At 38.4% G+C, this 25,083-nt stretch overlaps 3 protein-coding genes across 5 annotated transcripts in view; 2 read left to right on the top strand and 1 right to left on the bottom strand.

Moving 5' to 3' along the window:
- The window catches only part of AstC-R1 (Allatostatin C receptor 1), a 179,031-nt gene that overhangs the window by 98,396 nt on the left and 55,552 nt on the right, over nucleotides 1-25,083 (bottom strand). For 2 of the 3 annotated variants that reach the window (XM_064689040.1, XM_064689041.1), the window contains exon 2: nucleotides 142-260. The exons of the other annotated variant lie outside the window; for it this stretch is intronic. The gene's annotated coding sequence lies outside the window, so the exon portion shown is untranslated. The remainder of the gene's footprint in view (nucleotides 1-141; nucleotides 261-25,083) is intronic. 3 annotated transcript variants of the gene reach the window in all.
- Nucleotides 9,053-9,911, top strand: LOC135433112 (gamma-glutamylcyclotransferase-like). The gene is made up of 2 exons (XM_064689072.1): nucleotides 9,053-9,433; nucleotides 9,495-9,911. Exons 1-2 carry the CDS (start codon nucleotides 9,099-9,101, stop codon nucleotides 9,811-9,813), a joined length of 654 nt encoding a protein of 217 aa, XP_064545142.1. The 5' UTR covers nucleotides 9,053-9,098; the 3' UTR covers nucleotides 9,814-9,911.
- Nucleotides 11,819-12,743, top strand: LOC135433121 (gamma-glutamylcyclotransferase-like). Its single transcript, XM_064689079.1, has 3 exons — nucleotides 11,819-12,060; nucleotides 12,115-12,251; nucleotides 12,324-12,743. The coding sequence occupies exons 1-3, from the start codon at nucleotides 11,956-11,958 to the stop codon at nucleotides 12,637-12,639; spliced, it is 558 nt and encodes a 185-aa protein (XP_064545149.1). The 5' UTR covers nucleotides 11,819-11,955; the 3' UTR covers nucleotides 12,640-12,743.

Here is a 25,083-nt window from a genome sequence, read left to right as displayed (position 1 = left end):
TAAGGAAAAAAGAATTTCGCATAACTAGTGATACTCAAAAGAATCGACCAACCTCTGTTCGAAATGTTATACGAAACAAAAAATAAATAAATTTTTTGGTAAATTTTTTTCAAGCGTATAAAAACTGTAAAAACCACTTACCTAAGCATTATTTATACAGCCGCTTTTGACGCCAATGCGATGAGTGAGAAGTGTAGAGGCTTTAGGGTGTAAAGAAGTCGGCGACGAGGAGCAGTTGAAGCACAGCTTGCAACTGAATGCTGCAATGTATAAATTGAAAATAAATAGTCAAGTGGAAAGTAGATGAAAACCGAAATGTTTGAATGTTGGCTTGCAAGTAAGCCAATTAAATTACGAACCAGACTGAGAGACTCGATTGTGTGTTTCGATAAACCACAATTTGGCTGCAAATTTTTGTGCAAAAACATTTACGGCATTTTGCATTTGTATGAAATGTGAGAAAACTAATACCATGCGATGCTCCTGGAAAGATTCGTACGCCATTGTCAAACGGCAGAATTGTTTTGAAATACTGTCAGGAGAAAAAGATATTCGGAACGCAGAGTAGCACACACACATACTTTGATTTTAGTGTTCCATTCAAAATCCCCAACAGTTGCCAGACAAGCCAATTTTTGTGGTCTCGGCTTTGAAACTTTGACATGGTCGCTGGGCACTCTCGACCCTTGAAGGCCTGCAAATTTAACTCATTAAATTTAAAGAGGCTTACGAAAAAGTTGCCTCGTTTCGACAATCCGCAGCACGTTTTATGACAGGTGGGCTAGGGCATCTATTCAAATGGCAAATGTTGAATGGAAATTGCAATTAAATGGCGTCCGAAAGTATGCCGCAACCTTTTTTTTTTTTTTTTTGTCAGCTTACGCTAATGCATAAATTAGCTGCTAGCAGGACAATTAAAAAAGTTGCCTACTAAAATTAGGCATTACATTTTATTGTTGCTCAACTTTTAAATGGCTTGTGATATATCGTATGGCAACCGACAAAATGCTGAAAGGCGAACTAAGCCAGAATGAGAGAAACATATCGGAATGTTTTTTTTATTTGGGTAATTAACAGCTAAGCTTTATGCCTGATTCCGAATGATATGAATGGACGGGCTGACATGTAGACAACTTTCCATTTGGCAGACACTTTTACACAACCAGTTTTACAATCCTTTCCCCACGCCTTTAGATGTAAGGATAATAATACTGATTATTCTACAGGGCATTACATTCATTGCTCTCATTACTGTTTGGCCCTCAACGGTTGTCCTTACGATGCCTCTGACAGCTCATGGACTTACGTGGCGAGCCATAATTACCCAGCAGAACAGTTAATGACTGACTGCCAAAGGATCTGCTCTTACTCAGAAGCTGGTAAGAGGGCAACATTAAGTATACGTTGATTGTGTGTGTGTGTGTGCGGCTTGGCTTTTCTTTAGAAATATACTCTATTCTCCATGATAAAATTGTGCGAATGCTGGCCAAAGGCAGCTGAAAACACCTTGATATCATTGGGCATATCGATTTACAAGTATTAGACAAACCTGTTTTGAATCGAACCGGTTCGAATCCGAACTGAACCGAACCTCAAAACAAATCAATTGCTCAAAGAATAAACATTTTGTTGGTTTAGAATATAAAAAAAAAACTCTCCAACAGAAGAGCACAAATAACCTGGGTTCAAGGTTGAGAAAGAACGTCAGGTTTACGAGCCGTATTTCAAGGCAGGATACTGTGGGAGCATCAAATTTACATGATATTTGGCCAAAAATTAACACGTAACTAAAATTTACATTTAATCTTCTGGCGAAATGTGCACTGCGGCATTTTGTTAAATATTAGATTTGCCATTTGGTAGACAGCTTTTGGGCGCTGCCACTTGAAATTCAATTAATTACGGCACCTGGGCGAAACCTGACGCTTTATTTTGGCACGTGATAAATTAATTTAAGCCAAAAACGTTTCGTGTAATGCTTGCATATTGCGCGACTGGCCAAGTGCCTGCGGCTATGGACAGGCGACATAGGCGTGCCCGTTACAGTAGTAACAAGTTTACAATGACACGCAGAGTGAAAGAGAGATGCGGAGGGAAAGGGGGAGCACGGCGGCTAATTGAGTTGTGTTCAGCCGTATATAATACCAACATTTTATTTGGCAATGAAGTTTCGCACTGTTTGCCATTGCACGCAATTTCATGTCGCCCCTAATTACTAGAATATTTGAATGCCATGCAAACACTGGGCCCAAATCAATTGGGAACACTTTAGCTGACCTCTAACCCTGACTATGAAGACAATCCCAGTTGCTGGCGCCTGAACCCGGCTCAAGGCCTAATTCGCACTCTTGACAGCTCAATTTACTTGCCCCCCACTAATTAAAACGCAGCACTGACTGCGCCTTAATCAGCGTATTAATCTCAGTTTAGGGCACAGACCGTACCGAGACAAAAAGCAGAAGGCCTTGAGCTCTGCCGCTTTGAATGCCTCACTTTTGAAATCATTTGCCCATTGTTGCTTCTTAGCTATTGTTGTTGTGGTGTTATACGCTATCAGCAAGGATATATTTATAACGCAATGTGTTACGCTTTAGAGTAAAGATAAAGTCGATATGGTCCATACTTCTAGCTTCTCATTCTTTTTTAACTTTCTTCATAAAACTGAAATTGCGAGGAGACCAGAATGAAATGAAAAATCGAAACTATTTTTAAGATTTCTTTAATAAATCCGAAAGGGTATTAATTCTTCGGCTATGCATTTATAGCCGAGGCAACTTATTTTACGTATTTTATTATTGTTTTTGACATAAAACAAATTCTCGGGCATTTGTTTATTGTTGTGGATTTTTCGGCGCTTTTGTCTAATATTCCACTTGACACGAAATATTATTAATTGGTCTAGACAAGAACAAGGCAGGCATGAAATTCAAAGCCAAGTTATTAAATATCTAGCAGCCAGATACCTAAAACTAAATTCTGACATGAGCCGAAGACAAAGCAAAGGGATACAATAGGCATATCTATTCGATTAAGCACGCACTTGACAAATGTACTTCAAGGATAGCTTTAAAAGATATTCTGCATATCATTTGATATCCTTGTAAAATTAACCGCCTTTACAGTCAGAGTCAAGTGCTTAATAAACGAGGCCAACAACTTCTTCATGTAGGCGAAGCAACTTGTCTGTTCGCTGACTCTCAGTGAGACTTTATGGCACTTTAACCAAGTTTGATGAGCTTCAGCTCTGACAGGAGCAAACAGGACAGCTGTCGACTTGCTTGTCAGGACTGTAGACTGCAGATTGCAGTCACTTTTGCTGCAGTTACCCGCACCCCTGCCTGACACGTGGAATAATGAGTACGTCTACCACTTTTGCCATTTATTGCAATTTCAGTCAATCATAAGAATAAACAGTACATTTTTTATAGTTGTGACTTGCAGTGAGTAAAGGACTTATTAACACATATTGAAAAACCGAAACCAAGTTTTTAAACATCGTGTATAATCAGTTCAATTGCCTTCAATCAGTTTCTTTGTTACAGACAGTACATATGTCGGGACCGGTCGGATGGGACCACAATATCATGTAGCTTTTTCGAACATTATAAGCATATATAAAAAACAATAAGTAACAGTGCTTTAGTCCAAATACATCGAACAGTGCTAGTTCGCTGTACCGGAGTCAAACTCGAAAATCCTCTCAATCTTGTCACTGCCTCATTTCTCACAGATATACCAACAATTCATACCAGCATTTCAGAATGATAAGTGATTTGTATATACTATTTTCGCAGCCGGACGGACCGCAAGACAGACAGATGAGCATGTCAAGATTGACTCGGATATTGATGCTGATCAAGAATATATATACTTTAAGGGATCGGAAATGCGTCCTGTTACAGAGATTTGCAAAAAATAATTATACCCTTTTTCAGGGTATAAAAAAGTATTAACGAAAATTGTCGCTGAATTTCAAACAAACCTTAAGATGTTAAATAATCAACGTAAGACATCGTCTCATAGGAAAACTTGTTAAAAGCAAAAGTTCTCATTATGAAGCATTCGGAACATCACCATACGATTTTAATTATCTACTACATTCTACAATTTAAATTCTGGTATCTCTTGTGTAAGCAGCAGCTTCCCAAGTTCAGCCATTTGTTAATTAATTACAAGCCGCTGCATTTTGGCTCAAGTTTTTATATGACTTATTAACATTGCAGCAGCCGCAATATTTGCACTGCAGCCCGAAGTCCTGGCACATATGCAGTAACCATTATGCAGACAAGTTTCAGGGTGTTTGCACTAGTGTACACTGTACTTGTCCCTGAATTTGCAACGCGGGTGGCGACAAGAGGAGGAAAAGAGGGCTTAACAGTTGACTTTACCAACTACCGCAGCATAATGAATATTATGGTGTTTCGAAATTGTGTCTACATTTTTAATATAGTACTCATAATGCTCATAATGCTGGTGGGCCACTTTGCTGTAGCTGAGTTTATTTCTATAAAAAGAAGTCGCATTTGCTGCCGATGAAAAAGTGTGCACAATTAAGTTGTCAATTGTAACGTAATTGATTGAATTTACTGGTACACTTGCTGCACATCATTCGATACCCAATTAAATGCAATTTGAACAACTTGAGTATCAGCAGCATTGCAAAATCCTTTGCACGGACACAGCCTGTACCGAGTCGCAGCAGCCGACTGCTGCAAGCCAATCCCATGAATATTCATATACCTCCGAATGTTGCCATGTCCTAACGAAGCCGCCCACATTGTCGTCATAGAACACTGTATATTACGCTATACCCCATCATCATTCCCATCCTCGGGGCTGTGTCATCCCGTTGCCATTGTCGTTCCTATCTGCGCAGAGTTTCACGCACACATGAGCACACAAATGATCACAGTCATCGGCAGTCAATGCAAACAAAGCGAGCAGCGAGGCATCCACGAAATACATCCTTAAATCTACATAAACACACTTAGATGAATACGCACATAAACATATGTATATAAATGTATATATCTGGGTGCATGTCACAGCAGGAGTTTTGTACGAAAATATTGCTCAAATTAATCGGTAATCACCAGAAAAACAAAAGTATTTTTAACCAAGGCTGCAAATCGGTTTAAAATCGTACAGTTACGCATTCCAAGTTCGAATCCATATTTTTCTATGAAACAACTCTAACAAGCAAATACTGAATTATTTATTTAAAATGTTAAAAGTATGTCAAATTAAAATTCACGAACTGCGTCCAAAGTTCGAACCGGCTGTTGGTTTGAACCAGTTTGTCTTTGCTTTCTTTTTGATTTGCAGCCCTGATCTTAACGAATTCTCATCAATATTCTCACAATCGTTTTGCAGTTAGCCGTAATGTGCAACATCATGAAATGTTTCCTTCCCTAAGCATGCTTTTGTCATGCTTTGTTAGCTCAAATTGATTCTATATACATATGTATCTCCTGCTGGGCAATAACCGTCTAACAATTTTTAATATGTCGCGATGGCGTTCGATTTTATCCCCTTCTCACCTGACTACATTTGTTAGTGCTAGTTTTTAAGCATGTAAATATTAACAAGTGTCTTTGGCAGCTTTTCGCCTGTCGCCTCCAACACACACACACACACACACACACACACACACACACACACACACACACACACACACACACACACACACATTCACACAACCATCGAAGCCGAATGATAAATGGATTTTCCGCTTCTGCGCGCATCTTCCCATTTGAGATACACAGATACTCGTTTAACTTTAGCTTCTGGTAGATGTTTGTCGGAAAGTATCTCATGCCCAGCTGTCTGCCTGTCGCGTTCATTTTCAAAACTTTCACGCATCAAACTCAAGCAAACCCAAAAAATTGATTATATGCGACACATTTTAGATGCAACTACACACTGAGTATGCATTCTTCCACTTCTTTGATCACGCTGTTTAAAATACTGACAGTCAATCATAGCATAAAGTTGGGTGATTCGTTTTCGTAATTGTTATCCTTGGATACAAATGATTTTTATAAATATTTTATAACTTTAATTGAGTTTCTTATTAAGCAATTATTTAAAGGTTACACGCGTATTTACATATGATTTAATTAATTTAAAATAAATCATATTTGCTTTGCCGCACACAAATATTAAAATCAATTAACGGTAAATTAAATATTCAGCAAAGCGTGAACCAATTAGCTTACTTAAATGCAGGCAACAAAAATAATGTGTATTTAATGCAAATAGTTGCATTTTTGCACAAATTAGTATTTTTTAAGCTCGGTAAGTAAAAAACAAAAACAAAAAAGGGGAAAAGAAATCTCAAAATCCTTAAATCTGATTTACTATGTGAAAGATAAAGATTAAGTAAATTTGTGTGTGTGCGTCTGTGCAAGCATAAAATGTATCTATGAGATACATTTTCAACAAGGCCTAACACGATACTGCCATTAACATGATTGAGCCGCAAAAACCAAAAATCCACAATCCACTAGAAATTTGCCAAGTAAACGGATTAAATTTCTGTTTTTTGGCAAATAAAAACCAAACACCTCAACGCGATACCCTTTCAAAGCATTAGTTGTCGATTCATTTATAAAGTTAGATATCGAAAGTAACAAACTTAAAAGTTTAAATTTTAGTATAGGCCATATGCTCGTTCGATTTGTATAGTTTATCAAATAAAATAGATTTTAGTATTCGACTGCAAGTAGCATGAGCTATGAGCTAGTTGTTGGACTTCTTCGTAAATAGCGTATAATTGTAAACTCTTGAGAGAGTATCGTAATCAATTTAAGCATTTCAAATATAAACAAAGTTCTCAGCTGGCTTGATAAAGTCGGGATGTTTGATTTGTGCTGACAACGCGCCAAGGCAAGGGGCGTGCCGCAGGATGTACGTGCGTGTGCGTGTGTGTGTGTGAGTATGTGCGTGTGTGTATGAGAGTTTATGCCAACTTTGGCAATTCAACTGCCAAGCTTTTCTCACAAGAAAAGTTCGTCAGGTTGACGCGTGTCTGACTGACAAATATTTGCATGCAAAAATTTGTAGTCAGCAGAAAAATATGTTCTCAGGCTTAACGCAAAAAAATGCTGTAAATTATGCTGATAAGTTGAGGCAGCGGCAGGAGTTGAATGAATAAAGGAAAACTTGTGCTGATGTTGAGTGCCGGCAATCAACGCCACATATAACACACACTTCTACAAGGTACAACGAGCAAATTATTGAAATTTTATTCCTCAGCACAGTTCACTTAATCAGAAATGCATAAATTTGCACGCACACAAATGCTCTCTAATTGGGCGCGCTTTGAAAAGGGTTCGCTGAGCTTAAGATAATTAATTCACATGGAATGCCGGCAGGGTCAGGACACAAATGTTAGCTTAAATGCATTTCAATTGTTAAGCCCACACGCATATTGTTCGGTCAAGTTAGAAATAATTACGCATACGCCATGCATGCCCAGCAGCTGCTCACGGCTGGGATGACACTTCAATTGATGGATGAATGTTTTGCCAGCTCCCTTAACATGCCAACTGATAGCTCCGGCAACGGCAATAACAACAACAACAGCAACAATAACAACAACAACAACATTATTATTAGCCACGTTTTGTACTGGCAGCCAGTCAGCTGCATGTCGCTATCATTATGGCTATCACTGACAACCCAGTGATAAACTGCAAGATGGCAAAACATCATGAAGTCAATTATATAATGACGTCGCACGTCGCAGTCGGCAGACGTCAGAGCCAGCGTCAGCGTCAGCGTCGACGTCAGCTGCGCGCCGGTAGTTAACGTCGCCTTCGTCAATGGTCTCGCTTGACATGCTCGTTACAATTTATGTTTTGTTTGTATTGGCGGGTCGCTTGGTTATTGCACATGGCACAAACATGGGTCAGTGCGACAAAGTAATAGGGCGGGGCGGGGCGTTGCGAAGGGAAGTTGTTTGTGGTCGCAGCAATTTGGCGCACTTGTTGTACCAGCTGCATGGAGCACAGCTGAGCCCGAATAGCTGTCAAAATAATTGTCGATGGTCGGATAGCTTTGACGCTCCATAAACCAGAGCTCTTTGGCATTGAATGGGTTGTGCATGGCAAATAATACAATGACAGCTATGTGAGATGTTAATTTTTATACAATCCTAACCGTTAGAGAGCTCATAATTTGACATCTTTGATCTATTTCTAATTAAGACACAATGCATCATAATTAAAGCACATTTATGGCGCATTTGTGTTATATATTATTTATCTATAAATAGCAAAATAATTGCAAAATAAAATAAAGCAAGCACAAATTATTTAACGGGCAATTCGCTTTGCAAAATAAACCCAAATGTCTATAAATTATTATTGAGAAAGAATTGGCAAATAAATAAGGCCAAACGCTGGCCATTAAAATTAATAGAAAAAATTGACTTTTCCGTTCGCCATGGAAATAAATAATTGAGCAGAGATTCCCTTTTTTACAAATTATGTATTTTGTAATACGTTTGAGAGCGGTAAACATGTATATTTTACAGGCACATTGGCTGTCAGTAAATGCGCAATACAAAAAATATAAAAGACCTGGTTATCTGATCTTTTGCGGAATTCAGAATGAATAATTATTATACGCATTTTGTTCCGTTCTATTCTATATATTGATTATATTAATTAATTGTGATCTGCGCAACTCATGAAAATATTATATTTCAGTATTATATTCATATAATACCCTATTATTTGGCATATTTATTTATGCCTTGTGCAGTTTATGACAATCATTATTTTGGTAAATTAAACGCAAAAAAGTTATTAGAATTAAGTGTGATTATTTTTTACTTAAAATCTATTATAAACTCTTTACTCTACAATATATATATAATAGGCTTTGCCGAGCTTTGCGAAACGGTTTCAAAGCGTACAGCTAAGCTATAATACCCCAAATGTGTGCCCAATATCGCAGATAACGAACGGAACTTACACCTTAGTAAACAAATTCTTTCAAAGCACAGTTGAGTTTTGGGTAGTCTTTGAGAAGGTTGTCTACAATCACCACAACAAAATAAAACATTAATACGTATTTTTGAAAGCATAGAAATGAATATATTTATTGCGTTGGTCTTTTCGCTGGCGGCTGCGCGAACGGGCTGCGGAGCGAGTTTAAACTTGAATCAATCGCTGCCCGAGGTGCATAACGATAGATTCTATTACTTTGCCTTTGGAAGCAACATGTTGGCCCAACGGATTCACATTCAAAACCCCACCGCTGAAATCGTGGGTCCCGTAACACTTGAGAATTACCGCTTGGATTTTGCAACGCTGCCCTTTGACAGGTGGGACGGGGCTGTGGCTACCATTGTGCCGACGGAGGGTGCTCGCATCTGGGGCACGCTCTGGGAAATAGATGTGATTAACTTGGCGGATATAGACAAGTAAGCGAGCAAGAAACACAGCTGGAAATTTTATTGAATGAATTATTACGTTTTTTTACAGCCAGGAAGGTGTTCACCTTCAACTATACAGACCCATCACAGTGAACGTTAAGCTACACGGCAATGACACGGACACTGAGATCCCCGCGAGAGCCTATGTACTAGTGCATCAGCCCGAGAACAATCTGCATGACATTACGCCAGGTATGGTGCCCGAGGATCGACAGCCCTCTAAAACGTACCTACAGGTACTTGTCAAAGGTGCCATTGAAAGCGGCATTCCGGAGACGTATGTCAAATTTTTGAAGAGCATTAAGCACAATAGCAAAACGGTTAAAAAGCTGGAGCAGGCTCTTCAGGTACAATCCGTGGATTTGTAAATAAAAAATGACATATTCGATGCCAAATTATAAAAGTACAGATTCGAAGAGTGGCAAAAATAAATAATCTATTATGGGTTGTAGTCTCTGCTACTTAATGCGCAACTGTTCTTTAAAATTAGCCGAGTTTCAAGCCAGCCGTTGAAAAATACTTGGTGTTCTGGACAAAACTAAACTGCTGCGAAACTCTTCAAATGCAGCTGTTCCCAATTCTTAGTCGATTTTCAAACCGTCAAAAGCTAGAGCTAAGTTTTACCGTAGTAGATTTTCAAACCTACAAAAACTAAAGCTAAAGCTTCTACACAGATGAACAGCTGTTAATTTTTTTTTATTTTGAGACTCAGCAAGACCAGAATATATTTATTATATATATATATATTTAGCTTGCCATTTAAGACTTTTTTTAAAGGTATTAAATTTTATAAACAAAATATATTTTTTGTTGCATTTTATTAGTTTTAATATTCGCATAAACAATTTGGAGACACTTTGGTACAAGTATTTTGTTGTGCGGTGTTAAAAGCAATGGCAATGGTTTTGCTCTCCTATTGTCACGCTCAGTAGCATGCTGTCAGCTGTGCGAGCTACGACGTGTAAACAAAGATTACAATTTCTAAAGTGACGTGTATAGTTAATGTGTAACTATTAATAAAAACTAAAAACGTATCTGAAAAACACGCATTCTATTGATATTTACAACTTAATATCAAGCAGCACGTAAGTTTTATTTAAAATACAATAGCACACTTAGCGCTCATAAATAAAGTCAGCTGTTTGTTTGATAAAAAGCTCTGACGTGGAAAAAGCTTTTCTCAAATTGCAGTTGAAAATAATTTAATTTAATTTAGATGAATTTGGAGTCTACAACAATGCGTAGCTAGACTTTAATAGTGAATGACTTTTATAAACTATTTTGTCTCATTTTTTTAAAGAATAAATTTGGTTTTTTATCACATTAATTGTAATTGTTCCATAATCCACATTTAGCCAAAAACACAACCACAAATCTGCTTGGATGTACACTGCTCGCGAGCAGTTCAAAATGGTTTATCAGTTGTTGTCAAACCAAGTTTGCAACGGCTCTAAAACCTTGTGGAGAGTATCAAATTTCAAAATTACCAAACAAAATCAAAAAACGTGGTATGCAGATCGATTCCAGATCCCAGTACGAGTTCAAAAAGGCATAACTTTCCAAAATCGGACCTTTTTTAGCCGAATTATCGGAAAAAAACGAAAAATCTTCAAAATTATAACGGCATTTTTTCGCGTATTTTAAATCGCTGGCCAAATCGGCCCCGATTGGTCTCGTTCGACTCGTGGTCACAGCCATTTTGAGCCAAATCGTAATTTTTGCAAAAAACATAGAATTTTTTCTCAAATTGGGCCATTTCTTAGAATTCAGATTTTTTGGTGTCAATCGATAGTCGGGATCCGTACGATATCTCCGATATCGGACATATGGTACCCGAGATATTTCAATTTGAATTTTAACCGCTACAAACGGCTAAACGGCTATAAAGCCCCAGACGCCCCTGGCGGGTATGCAATGGATTTCTAAAAACCGTTAATTTTTGATGCCGCAACCTTTTTTTTGTTTTTTTTTTTTTGGCAGCTTTTGAACCGAACCGGTTCGAGTCCGAAGTGAACCGAACCTCAAAACGATGCATAAAAAACATATCCGTCCATATTATATATGTTTATATGTATACTCAAGTTGTTTATTTGTTCTCATGAAAGTTTGCATAGCTATATATATTATTTGTCCCATTCTGTGCTTATGTAAATAAAATCTGTCAGATCGAATCACTATATCATACAGCTGTCTTAAAAACTATCGATAACAAAGAAGTAGAAAGAAGAAGGAAGAATTCAGTCGCAAAATGAGTTGTTTTTATATGGAAAAGATATCTGGATCAATCGAGCCTCACTCTTCTTTCTCTCAGCAAAAACGTAGCAAATCGAACTAACATAATACTATACGGCTTTAATAAGCGGGATCGATCGGGATTTTATGTGATTGATTCAGAGTAGATTCAATTTTTTGACATACACATAATTCGACACATTCGAAACTCTTTATAGATACAGGCACACAAATCTCGACCCCAGCTAGCTTTTGCGTTGGCAACGCTCAGCCGGCAAATGGCCAATAAATTCTATTATTTTGGCTTTGGCAGCAACATGCTGGCCCGGCGCATCCACATACAGAATCCGACGGCGCGGCGCATCGGAGCGGGCAAACTGGAGGTGAGTGCATTGCAATTTAATCGATTATTCATTATAATCATATCGAACTCGTAGAACTATCGGCTGGACTTTCATGGCGTCGGTTCCAACAGCTGGCTTGGAGCGCCCGCAACGATTGTGCCCACGACCGGCGCTCAGGTATTTGGCGCAATTTGGGAGATTGATATGTGCAATCTGAAGGATTTGGATGAGTATGCGCTATGCACAGGGTCAATCTTTGAACGATACTATAACGTAACTATTTCTCATGCCATGCACCATAGCCAGGAGGGTGTTTCTGCTGGCATCTATATACCCATCAGTGTGCCCGTTCACTCGCTGACCGCCAAAGAGGAAGTCATCTGTCGCGCCTACCATCTCAGCAATCAGCCGGAGACAATAGTGCACGGACAGACTGCCGTTGATGTACCCCACAATCGCCAACCCTCTCACACATATCTCAAGGTGCTGGTCAAGGGTGCCGAGGAGACGGGCATACCCGCTGACTATGTCAAGTGGCTGCGCGCGCTGCAGCACAATGGGAACAATGTGGAGGCTATGGAATTAAAATTGGAGCTATCCAAAGTAGAGCTCAGCTAATATTGACCATTTCGTCAGCTAACAGTGTATGTTGCCTTATAATGAGATAGTGTGTTCACATTGTATATAAATTTAAAGAGTAAAATAAATGAGTGCGTAATTGATATTTCGAAAAGGTGCAGAACATTTGGAGCCTTGTTTGTCCCAGATGCTGCTTTTTCAGGAAGAACTAGATGTTGGTTAGGAACAGCTTGCTATGTGGAACATGTGTATATACAGTATACAATAAGGCTAGCCTGGTTTATAATTGTACATATATATTTGTAAATATAAAACTAAGAGATACCCTGAACCTTGGTGATAGCTATACAATGAAAGATACTTGATCTCTGTATACTATTTATGTTCAATTTTGTGACACTAGCTCTTAAAACCTAAGAGATTTGCTCAAAAATCAGGATCGATTTGAAATAAAATGTCTGACCAAAGGGGATGTCCGTCTAAGAGGAGTGTCCGTTACGGTATTAATTTATAGGAGATATTTCGGACCCAACATAGAGCTGCTAGTGCCTGGGCTCAGACGTACCTAAATAAAGATTTAAGACGCTGCTCTTAATAAAAATAGCTAGTTGTTGGTTAAGAGCAAGTTCCTATATTTCTTTAAAGGGGAACCTACTGAGAAAAGTCAACGTCTTGTCAAAAAATAAATAAAACAGAATGAATGAATGAATTTAAATAATTGCATTTACTGATTTAGGAAGATGAGAAAATATGGCTTGTGAGTTGCCAAAGAGAAGAGTCCCCCTAAGAGGAGTCAGTCGGACAAATCTAGATTTGGTTAAAACTTTATTTAAATGCTGCTCATTGTAAAAAAAACTAGATGCTAATTAAGAGCTGCTTCCCATATCGAATGTCATCCGATAATTGTTCATATAAGATATATATTCTTTTATAATTTCGGAGTACTTTTTTTCTTTATTGAGAAATTAATTTAATTATTTATCCTATTTATGACGATGGCTTGCAAGATGCCAAGAGCTGTGTCCGCCTAAGGGGAGAGTCTTGACAAAACTTAAAATAGATGCTTCTCTTTGAATATAACACTAGATTTTAGATAAGAACAGCTTTCTTTATCGAACATATGCCATTCGATAATTGAGATATATTTTCTTTTCTATTTTTGAGCACTTATTTCTCTCAAGGGCAATCTCTATTGAGAAAAGCAAAAACTTTGTCAAAAAACACAAACAACAAAAAATGAATTTAATTAATTTTAATCACTTATTTATGATGATTACCAATTTCCTGTCTCACAGCACTGTCTTTCACAACTGAAAACTTGCCCGGGGACACGGATAGGAAAGTTTTTAGCTTTTTGGCTGGCGCTCCTAAAGTGCAATTAAAGTGCAATTTAGTGTGAGCCAAAGACGATGATGCTCCAAACTGTTTCTGTTTCTGTGTTCATGGACTTGGCCAAAAGTGTAGCCAACTCTAGACGGCCAGACGCTTAACGAGGCTCATCGAGGCGCCGCGTCATGTAGTTTGTGCATTGTGGACCTTGGCTTATTAATTTAAATTTCAAGTTTTGCGCTGCATAGTTCGGAGTGCAAAACAGCAGCTCGAGAGGGAAATGGAAGCTTAGACCAGCAGCTCAGCCCAAATTGCGTGCCAAAGTAATAATAAACATAATTTGGTGTGCACACTGTGCAGCTAATTTGGTACTGGGGGCAGCTCCATGCAGATGGGTCAGCCCACGATTACAACGGTTACAACCTCCAACAAGCAGCAATAACAACAGCAACAGGCGCAGCTCAGGGTTCTGAACTCTGAGGTGTCCAACTGCAAAAGTTCGAGCACAATTCCGAGCTGGTGTTTAACAAAGTAAAAAGTTTGGCCAAAGTGCTGCAGGATGCCTTTGTGGCACTTGTTAGCTTGTTGTGTTGTTATATGCCCTGTAATTTGCATGCAATATAGGGTATATTTGCACTGAGAAAAGCTGTGGTGCGCACAAAACTTTTTTGCGTATCAAGGCAAAATCTTATTAACAACGGATCACTATATCATTTAGCTGCCATAGAAACGATCTGTCGAAAATAATTTTACCAAAAAATATTGTCCAAACTCGGGTTTTTTTAGTTTCAATAGGCTTCTCATACATGTGAAAAATCGTATCAAAATCAGGTCACTTTATCATATAGCTGCCATGGAAAACTTCTTTTCTTGTCAAGATATCTTTTCCAAACCCAACATTTATTAATAAAACCTTTTATATGAACCAAATCTTGTGTACTATAGCATATCGTCCTACAGGAAGCATTGTTTATTTTGTATTACCAGCTTTGCTATGCCCCTCACATATCTGCAAAACCGCCAGCCTAAAGTGTATTCATTCTTCGATAGCCGTTCTTTCTTGTTCAACTTAATAATTGTTTATAATATTAATATTTAATATTTGTTTGTTACCAAACTTTTCCCAGAGCATCCAATAGTCGCTCATTTGTACATGCTGCTTAGTTCTTGCTGTTGTTGTTGTTGCGGTTTTTCTTTTGTGTTAGTTATAAATTAAATTTGCAAACGGTCTGGCAACTCTCGCCCTATAGTTTATAATCGTTTGGGAATTGAAATGCAGTCGATTCGAGAATGTCTGCAAGTTTCTGGCATTTTTTATTTGACTGGCCAGGCAACTTTTTGGCTCGGCATTTTTATTACATTTGGTGGCGCCCTCTAGAGTTGGCAGCCGCAACTGGAATTGTGGCATGGGCCCTGCAACCACTCTACACTCTAACATTAATTATTTAAACTGCACGGCACCATAACCATTTAGATGGGCGCTTTGTAACATGTGGCAGCACTCACACACACACGCGCACACAAAGTGGCAACCTTGCGACGCTTGTAATCATAAAAGTTTACGAGTTAAAAAACCAAATCAAAACGACAAGTGACGAGTTCGAAGCCACGTTGACACTGGTCTCAGCTGCAGCAGCATCAGGCCCATTTTGTGGGCACGGGAATTTAATTAAAATCAAGCCCGAAAACCCCAAACCCGCCGGCACCCATCCACACCCACCAAGGCAATCCACTAAACGGATACGTTCTCAGGGCATCGTTTAGTTTCAATCAAAGTGGCGGCGAAAAATTTACGCAAATTGACAACAGAAGCGACTGAAAACGTCGTCGTCGCCCATCAATAAAAAATGGTTAGAAGTGCCTACCCTGGTACTTCGTACCGCTCGCCGTCGCACAGTTCAGACCGTAATTGAAACTCATTAGCGTGCATTTTAGTGGCCATTTTGGTGCCTTTGGCAAGCCTTTGGCCAACCCTTTGGGTACCATTTCCCCAACTGTTTCCAGCACGTAGTTTGTTGTGGGTTGTCCGTGGTTGTTGTGCGTGTGTTTGTGTGTGTGGTTTATGTGGTAAGTGTGTCATCATTATGAATGTTATGGGTTTTTTCTGCTCTATTTTTTTTTTACGGGTTTTGCCAAGCTTTTATGAAAGCGAAAAAATATTTTGTGCACAAAGTAACATTTTTCGTATGTGAATCGAAACAAAAGCCACAAATCGGTTCGGAAATATCTGCTCTTATACGTTACATATTTCATGGCAGAATGATAATACCCGTTACATGAGTATAAACCTTTTCCGACATTTCATTTGATTTTCTTTCACATGCTTTTACACTTGAGACTTGTCAAACGCACAAAGAGTTGTTTGGCTGCAAAAGCCGCAGCAGAGGGGCAAATTTTTCATCACAATTTCAAATGAGTTTAATTGACTTGGCGTAAACTATAAATGAAGTAAGTTCCAATGCCTGTAATTATGCCACATGCGGCGGCAAAGGCAAGTTGCCAACTAAAATGGTTGGCATTGGCTGCCATGTGGAACAAATTCAATTTACAACGCGTTGGCCAATTTTATTCATGTGCGTTGCGTTCAGAGGGGTCGGTCTAAGAAAACGGCGAGAAATGTTAAGAAAACTCCTGATGGAAATTTGCATATAGTGTAGTTTCTGACAGTTCAAAGTGAGAAACTTTTGCTGGGCCATAACTATTAATTAGCAAAAAACCACTTTTCGATAGACCCAAAAGTCCATTAGAAAGACGTGTGTAGTGTGAAGTTATAGGTCTCTGGGGAAAAATAGCATCAAGTTTAATTATTTTCTGATGAAAGATTTGAAAATGTCTGCAATGGACATAGAATAAGATATTTAATTGTGCTTTAGCATGTGTTTATTTTGACATTACTTTTCGAAATTTGTCCCGCCTGAGGGAACTCTATATATACGAATACTACCTTGACTCTCACTCTCTGACATTTTGAACATATCTTTAAAAAATGCGCTTGAAACCGATCGCAAGGTAAACCAAAAAGTATCATAAAACCATTTTCCTCCCATTTTTCACGGTTGTGGGTGGAATTCACAAAATCCCCGCTGCAGTCAAGCCTTAAGATAACTGCAGTGCTGCAAAAACAACGCCTTCGGCTGGCGCAATGCGCATTTACAGCGAATCTCGCTCTAATCAAATTAAACGCAATATTTGCGTTTCATATATGCCAAATAGACACCGTGTGGCTGGCTGAAGCTGGCGAAGATTGGGCGCATTTTTGGTCCGGGCGGAAGCGCGTCGTTGGCGATGCAACTTCCGACTGGCCGCGGGCATTAATTACACTTAAATGTTGACCACATGCCAGCATTTGACAGCCCGTTCGTTGCAAGGCCCAAGTCAATAATTTTTGCAAAATGCAACGAGGACGCCCCGCGGCCACCAACCCTGCAACGGTTTGATCAGGATTCAGGGGTCGGGGATCGGGGGTCAGGGTGTGGGCAGTGAAATTCCACTTGGTTATTTCCCTTGAGCCACTTGCATTTTTTGACAAATTCTCTTGACACGCATGCAGTGTCAACAAGGCGTGGCATTTTTTTATATTTTTATTTTGCCTCAGGGGTAGCGCGTGTGTTTAAATCATTAAATTCATACGCTTCGCGAGAGCTGCACTTTTTATTATTATTATTATGGAAATCCTTGGCTTTGTTTAATTTGCCATTGCTTGACCATTGCGGCCTGATCCCCGCCAGAGATTGTCACCGTCACCGTCTGATTATTTGGTTTCCGTTTTCATTAAAATGCACACACGACATCGTGAATGATGCTGCATCAATGAGTCCATTGCATCAATTGCATGGACTCGATGATCCCAGCACAGTTGGAGTCGGGGGTTTGGGTAAATGCTTTTGGGGCATTTTTTAATTAAACGACATGCAGCAGGCGGCGCCGTTCAGATTTTAATGTCACCACTCAGTGGGTGTTGCAATGTGGGCGGCCGGGCACGTGCATTATGACAAATATTTTAGATACACACAGATGCACTCCAAATGGACAAAGGGTCCATGGGGACAACCTTTAACAATGACTGCATGTACTACACATTCAGATGTTCTGGTTTATGTATTTACATAATATATAATTCTGTTACTTTCTATTTGATGTTATATACATTATATTTTCTGAAGAATATGATAATAGAAAGTGCTTGACTTGCAGATACTCTATCTAACGATCTATAAACTCAAACGCGGTGCTTCGCTCTGCTTGTAAATGATACATTTATGTATACAAAAAAGAAACTTCCACTTTTAAGTTTATAGTTAGATATATAAATAGTTGGCGACAAAAGCTACTTCCCTCAAACTTTTTTAATTTAAATCAAATCATTTGTTTTTTTAAATATGATTCAGTTTTGCTTCCGGCTCGGTTTCATTTAGACAACTAAATAATTTTAAAGTTCAGTTCATAGAATAAAAATAGTGGAATTTTGGAATTGGTTTCCACCCAAAATCTGTGTGCAGAATCAATATTTGAAATTATGATTTATTATGCATTAAAGGGCGTAAAAATCACAAAAGAATTCCGTTTGATCTCTTTGTAGCTAAAAACCCATTATAATATATATGTTTCCCACACCAGCTCCAACTAAAAGCTGCTCGATTCCCCACACTCCGCCCACTCGCATGGCATTAGGGCCAGGCCAAGTTAAACAAGCGCAGGAGCAGCCGCAAAATAAATTTTCCATATTCATTTTGGGATTTTCGCTTAAAAGCTTTTGGCGAGGAAGCGACGACGCGTCGCTTGTTCTGCTACGGCTGACTTCCTGGCTGATTTTCACTCGCTTCATCCGCAACCCGCTCCTGAAACCTACTAAATAACCTTGTTAGCGTTTTTAATTAAAGGTGTAAATATTGATATTTACTCATGCACAGGCAACGTGCAACCAGCAGCGCCGCCGGGGCTGCTCGTGCAACGGAAATGCATTTTCAAAAGTCAAATAAACTAAATGGAAATATGAGCTGCCTGTAAATATGCACTGGCAATGGTGGAGTGGTACGCTGAGCAGCTACATGGCTATATAAATACAAAGGTTATATTTTTGTATATACCCTTGCTTATATCAAATAGACTTTGACTACAACAATAACAGAAATTTCTCTTTAAGAATTAAAGACTACATTGCTCATCATATTTTTTCCAGCCTTGCTCGTTACAAATGTATTGCTTGAAATTTTAGACATTTTCCACCCATTTTCCGCTTGTGAAACATTTAAACTTATCCGTACTTAATAGAACTCCACGTCTCAAGTTATAGTTATTTGAAAATGAGTTTAAGGAACGGATTGTAAACGAAAACTTTCCATACAACCGTTTTTCCGTAATTTTCCGAAGTGGTGGAATTTCAATATAGCTTTATAAATATATATTTGGAATTACCCAAAACCACTTCTTCATGCATTTCACCTATATCACATAATGTATTTTACCTTTTTAGCTATCAGTCAATTTATATATGGAAAAGATAATTCTCAAATAACATTTTGACAAACTCTTTGGACAACTCTCGGCATGCTCTCTGGCACTCTAAGCCGCATCAATAACGCCCACTTGACGCTTCAAATTAAATAACCATCATCAAAATCAATCGAAATACGTGTGGCAGCTGGTAAATAACCCCACATGGTACCCGTGCCAGCAACAAATTGAGTTAACTCTGGCCTAAAATCAAACAGGCTCTGACAATGTAAGGGACCTAGGCAAATAGACAGCTTCTGCTAGTGTCCTGATCACTGGCCGGTCCTGGCTGCAAAGTTTTGTGCAAAAAATGTTAATTTTAATTAAGGTTGCTATCGACACCCGGCAGGCAGCAGGTCGTTGCATTTACAGGCTGCACTCAAAAGTGCAACGCAGCGCAACTGATGCACTTTGTGCACTGAATGCCTGTGGATTTTGGGCAGCTGGAGCTGGAGTTGGAGCAGGAGCTGTTGGAGGAGTAAATGTTGTCTGCTTTTGGCAAATCAACGAGCCGTGCGAGGGCGACTCCTGTTCATTGTGGTCGTGTCATATGCATTCTCTGTACATGTGTAAACATTAACACAACATTGTTGTGTCCGAAACATGGCAGAGACAGGGTAGCTCAGGCGCATTAGTTGCAAGCGCGTTCGGGCCATGCAACAATTTGTTGCATACCATGCGCGCTGCGTCGCTGTCGCTCAGTTGCGCTTTTATTGCACATACGACGGCGGCGGCGGCTACTCAAAAATTTAAATTAGCGCTGTCCAAGCGAATTGCATTAGCGTGCAGTTTTTAATTCACTTCGTGAATATTTTAGCCCACACAGGATTTTTCAACATTTTAACACGTTGGCTGCACGATTATCCTGCGGCTTATCAGCTTCATGCCACACCCACAAGCCCAATCCACATATTGCCGCCTGCCGGTCATGTTATTGAAAAGCAATTAAAAAAGGCAAGCGCCAGTGCATTGCACATTATTGAATTATAATAAACACACACGGAGGGAACTCTGGACGTGGCTACAGCTCGGCTCATAAATATAAATAGCTATATGCATTCGCAAGTGATTCTCGATAATGGAAGAGGTTCGGGTTGTCGAGCTGGGTCGACCTCATTGTGGTAGGTGTAAATGTAATTAAAATTGCCAGATAAAGATTTTTTAAAAATGATTAAGTTAATTACACATATATTAGTCACAATATTGTTTGGTATACATCTTTGAAAATTTGTCACTGGCCTTTATTGGCTTTATCAAAATTTGATGCGGCTTAAATTGTTTTTTATAATCATTCTGGTTTGCTTAAACTTGTAAAATACTTTTTGCCTTTCGTTTTAATGGATGCTAGATCTGTATGTTTCGTGCTCTGTGCCGTAGCGGGCAAGGCAAGATCTAAATTATCTAAAATTCTAAATTTAATAGCAATTTGTTAGCATGAACGAACACATAAGACAAGTGTGCTTGACTGAAAGATACCCTTTGCTAGGCTATTGTTCATTTGGGGCAATGTTAGACGACGGTATGGAGGGGATCTTCTCGTATAAAAAATATGCATATTTAAAAGGAAACATAAGTACCCATTATTACTGTGGTTTTTAAATTGCTCAAAACTTTATCCTAAAGTTTTTCTTGTTAATCTTCTTTCTTTTCCTTCCTTAACACTAGTTTTGTCGACTATTAACAATTAATAAAAAAAAGCATTTATTTGCGACCAAACGAAAGAAACAAACAAAAAAAAAAAGAAGTTTAAAGCTAAAAGCCTACTCAGAATATAAATACTTCTAATAGCATCACCCACACGATTGAGGTATATTAGTTGCCCTTATTATAAAATATTTCGTAATTTTGTCGGTTATTAGAGTCTATAGTTAGCTAGTTTTTTATTAGAGTCTATACCTAAGAAATATGGTTTTTGTCGAGAATAAAATTAAAAAAAATCTTAATTAGCTATATTAATTTAGATAATATAATAAATGGAAAACAGGGCGAAACCGTTTTTAAAAAGAGTAAAGAATATATATGTAGAATATTAAGTAGTTAGGGTAAAGAGTTAGGGATGGGATATCACTGACCCGGTGGGGAATATTTTTAGGCTATGCGGCAAGCTATACCCCTGTAAGCAGTGAGTTACCAAAGGTATCCTGAAAGCAAGATTTAATTAGGGGGATAGAAAGTTCTGTAGAGAACAACCAACAATCAACTTATACCAAAAGATACACCATTCAAAGATTCTATACTCAAAAGAATATATTATTCAGAACTCTTGATTACTGACTATATAGATTTTCAGTATTATCTACTCATATCATCATTCAATTGTCAACATATTAATATTTATAATCCATGCCGACAGCTTCAACAGGATCATCTGTTCGCTAATCAGCTTATTGCCTTAAAACTCTCATCTCGCCGTTCTCGCCTGCTAATTGCGGCTATCGGATTACCAACGCCAAAAGCTATTTTCAAAAGTGCAAAAATTAAATTTTTTAATTGGCTTTCGATATTAAAAAAAAGAGTAAAAAGCAAATTAATTCGAGTTGTTGGCGCATACGAAAATAATTAGCATTAAATAAGGTAAGCAAAAAATATTAAATTTCAAGCAATTAAAAAATGCGAACGCTCAAAAGTGCACCATGTTTATTTTTTTTTTGTATTTTTGGCGAATAGCCGAAAGGGTTGCCGCAACAAAGGGAGCTATCAAATTACCCAAAGCCATGTTTTTACGAGGCTTAAACAAACAAAATATAAATTGCAGATTTTTACAAGATGTTCAACGAACGGCAGCCAAATCAAAGCCAATTCAATGGGCTCTGCAAACACAGTCGTCGTAAAGGTCATAAAAATTGTCTTAAGCGAAATGAGCTGAAAGCAAAGACAAAACCCACCCGTTAAGGATTCAACCTAAAAAACCCCCGCCGTCATTCGTGCAATCCACCCAATAATAGCGGGCCAACTTTTTTATTTGTAAACTGTGAACAGAACGATAAAAATGTTGCCCTCGACACCTGTGACCACAATTAAGCCGCGTTAAGCGTTGCCAGCATTTTTAATGCCGTAGCCAGCGACAACGCAGCAACCTGGAGCGGGCCCAACGAGCCGTCGAGCTGGCAAAAGTTTTCACAGTTAAATTGAGTTAAGCCCGCGCGGCCAAAAACTTTTGCCCAGGCCAATTTTTTTATATACATATATTTTTTTCGCATTCGTAATTAAATGCCGCCCAGCGGTCGTGCTGCAAGTTGATAATTTAATTGAAGTTGTTAACAAAATTTTTTGCAGCGTTCTGTTTAAAAATGTGGCGTGAGCCCTTGAGGTGCCTTATTAAAATTTGTTAAAAATATAATTAAACCGACGTTGAATTTAATTGAACGACTGACAGAAACAAGGGGCTTCTTGGGTCCAATAGCTATAATTTAATTGCTTTAGAAAAAGGGAAAAAATTAAAGATAAAAATAAAAAATGAGCAGCAGCTGCTTAAACTAGATTGAAGCAAAAAAAGACTAAAATTTTTTAAATAATAAAATAAAATAAAATAATTTAATTAATTAATAAATAAGCTAAACCTTTAGATTAACTTTAAATAATAATATCCAATTATTATCATTTGTAGTTCTCTATAAATTAAATCGCATTGACTCTTTTGGCAATAACATACATTTGGAGAACTATAAAAAGTCTTTATCTATTTGCCATACATCAATCTAGCAAAAAACGATGCACTAAAGAATTATCGAAATAATAAGCTTAAGTAGAGATAGTTGAATATTTGCATATCAGTTTGTACTCTGCTATGTGATTGTCATTTTAGCAAGGTTCCTCTTTGATTTGGTATTTCAATACGCTTTCGTTTCCAATTTGCCAGCAATTTGCTGTAATATTAGACTCAATCAAGAGTCAAATGCTAATAATGCAAACAGACAGGCTCAGAAAAGAAAATGAAAAAAAATATATAAAAGAAATTACCATAACCAAAGGCAGGCGGCACACACATGCCAGAACGAGCCAGGACTCGCCAGGGGTGATGCCGGGGCCACTGATAGCCACCACCTCGACAAGTTTCAGAGGAGGTTTCATTGCAATTATTTTAGGAATGCAATGCGACCCGTGAGCGGAATCCTTGCCAAGTAAAGAAGCAAAAAAAAATACAAGGAAAAGAAATCGCCAAAGCGAAAATTGAAACAAAATGAACAAATCAGGCAGCAAATTTGCATGCGCTACATTTATGGGCCATATCCTTTAGACGGGCTGGCAGTGCGACAAGGGCCCAAAATTATTGGCAATTTCAGTAGTTCGGTCCGGGGTTGCATTGGCCAAGGGCTGGTAGAATGTGGCATGAGGGTTTAGGGCGCTGCGTGTGCCAATTTATGTTTATTGCGGCAAGAATTTGGCGTTGTCATAAGAGTGACAAAAAATGCAAAAGATTCTGTCAATATAAGACAATTGAATGCTCTGTATCAGTCTTTCAGTATATAGTGCATATTACTTGTGCCGCATAGAACTTGTTATCTTTTGTTTACAACAAATTGCGAACTATTAAAATGTAAGCTAAATTCAACAGAATTTTCAAGTTACGGATTTTTTATATAATATGAGAAATGTCTATTTGATTTTTAAAATAAGTAATAAATAATTGTGTAAATATCTTCTTAAATATGACTGCGTTCCATGTTTTATGGTACACCGAAAAACTATGGAAATACATAAACTATTAACTATTGAAATTATTGAGGCTTCTATTTTACAACCATTTAACTTATTGAAACATATTCTTCCAGCTGTCCGCCTTTTAGACAAACCAGTTTAAAGCAACCAATATGCCACTCCAAGTTTAGGGTAGTCGATAAAAAATATCACAGCATTATTTGGGTAATATGCAAATTTCCACCTCTCTCTCTTTCGACACTTTTTTTGAATCTATGCAAATTGTGAAAAATATTTCACTTGTCCGCTTGGCTCGTGCAATTTGCCATTTTTTTCTTATTTATGGCAACTAATTTGTTGATGGAGGCGTGGCCACTCGTCCACAAATCAATTCCACTACATTGAAGCAGGAATCAATTGAAATAAGTAGAAAGCAGCAGGAACAGCCAAAGAACTTCAACTTCACAACATGCCCGGGCAATTAGATGGGGAGTCGAGCAGAAAAACAAGTTTATCTTTCTGTTCTACTTGCCAAGGTGGGGTCGGGTGGATTTCTGGCACTAGACATGTCCTCACATTGAATCGGATCGGATCGTCTGGTTTCGTTTCGAGTGGCCCTGGCTGCAACTCAATTAAAATGAGCTCAGGTGTAAATTTTATTGAAAATGCTTAATTGCCGGCTGGGAGCGTCTGGTGAGCTGCCATCCTGCTCATCATTATGCGCCATTATCCTGCCAGCGATTTTTACTTGTAATTATTTGTTTTTGTGTGTCTGCGCATGAAGCGAGCTAGTCGAGTGCTTTGTTGCGCAATGTCCTTTGTCCTGTGGCCCCCGCTACACCCAAAACAAAAGTTTGGCATGTGTTTAGCACAAGGATTTATATTTGTTTAAGCTGCTCCTGACATTGTCATGATGATGCTGAGTTTATATAAGCAACCCGAACACACATTTGTTCAATTTACGTTATGCTAACCGCGAGGGATGTTCCAGTTAAATATCTCTATGTACTTATAAATATCGTA

Source organism: Drosophila montana, unplaced genomic scaffold, assembly GCF_035044405.1.
Source record: "Drosophila montana isolate Dmon_TW-CO22-7 unplaced genomic scaffold, ASM3504440v1 contig_3217_1, whole genome shotgun sequence".
NCBI lineage: Eukaryota > Metazoa > Arthropoda > Insecta > Diptera > Drosophilidae > Drosophila > Drosophila montana.
Note: the sequence above shows the minus strand (reverse complement) of the source record. Positions and strands in the feature narration are given on the sequence as shown.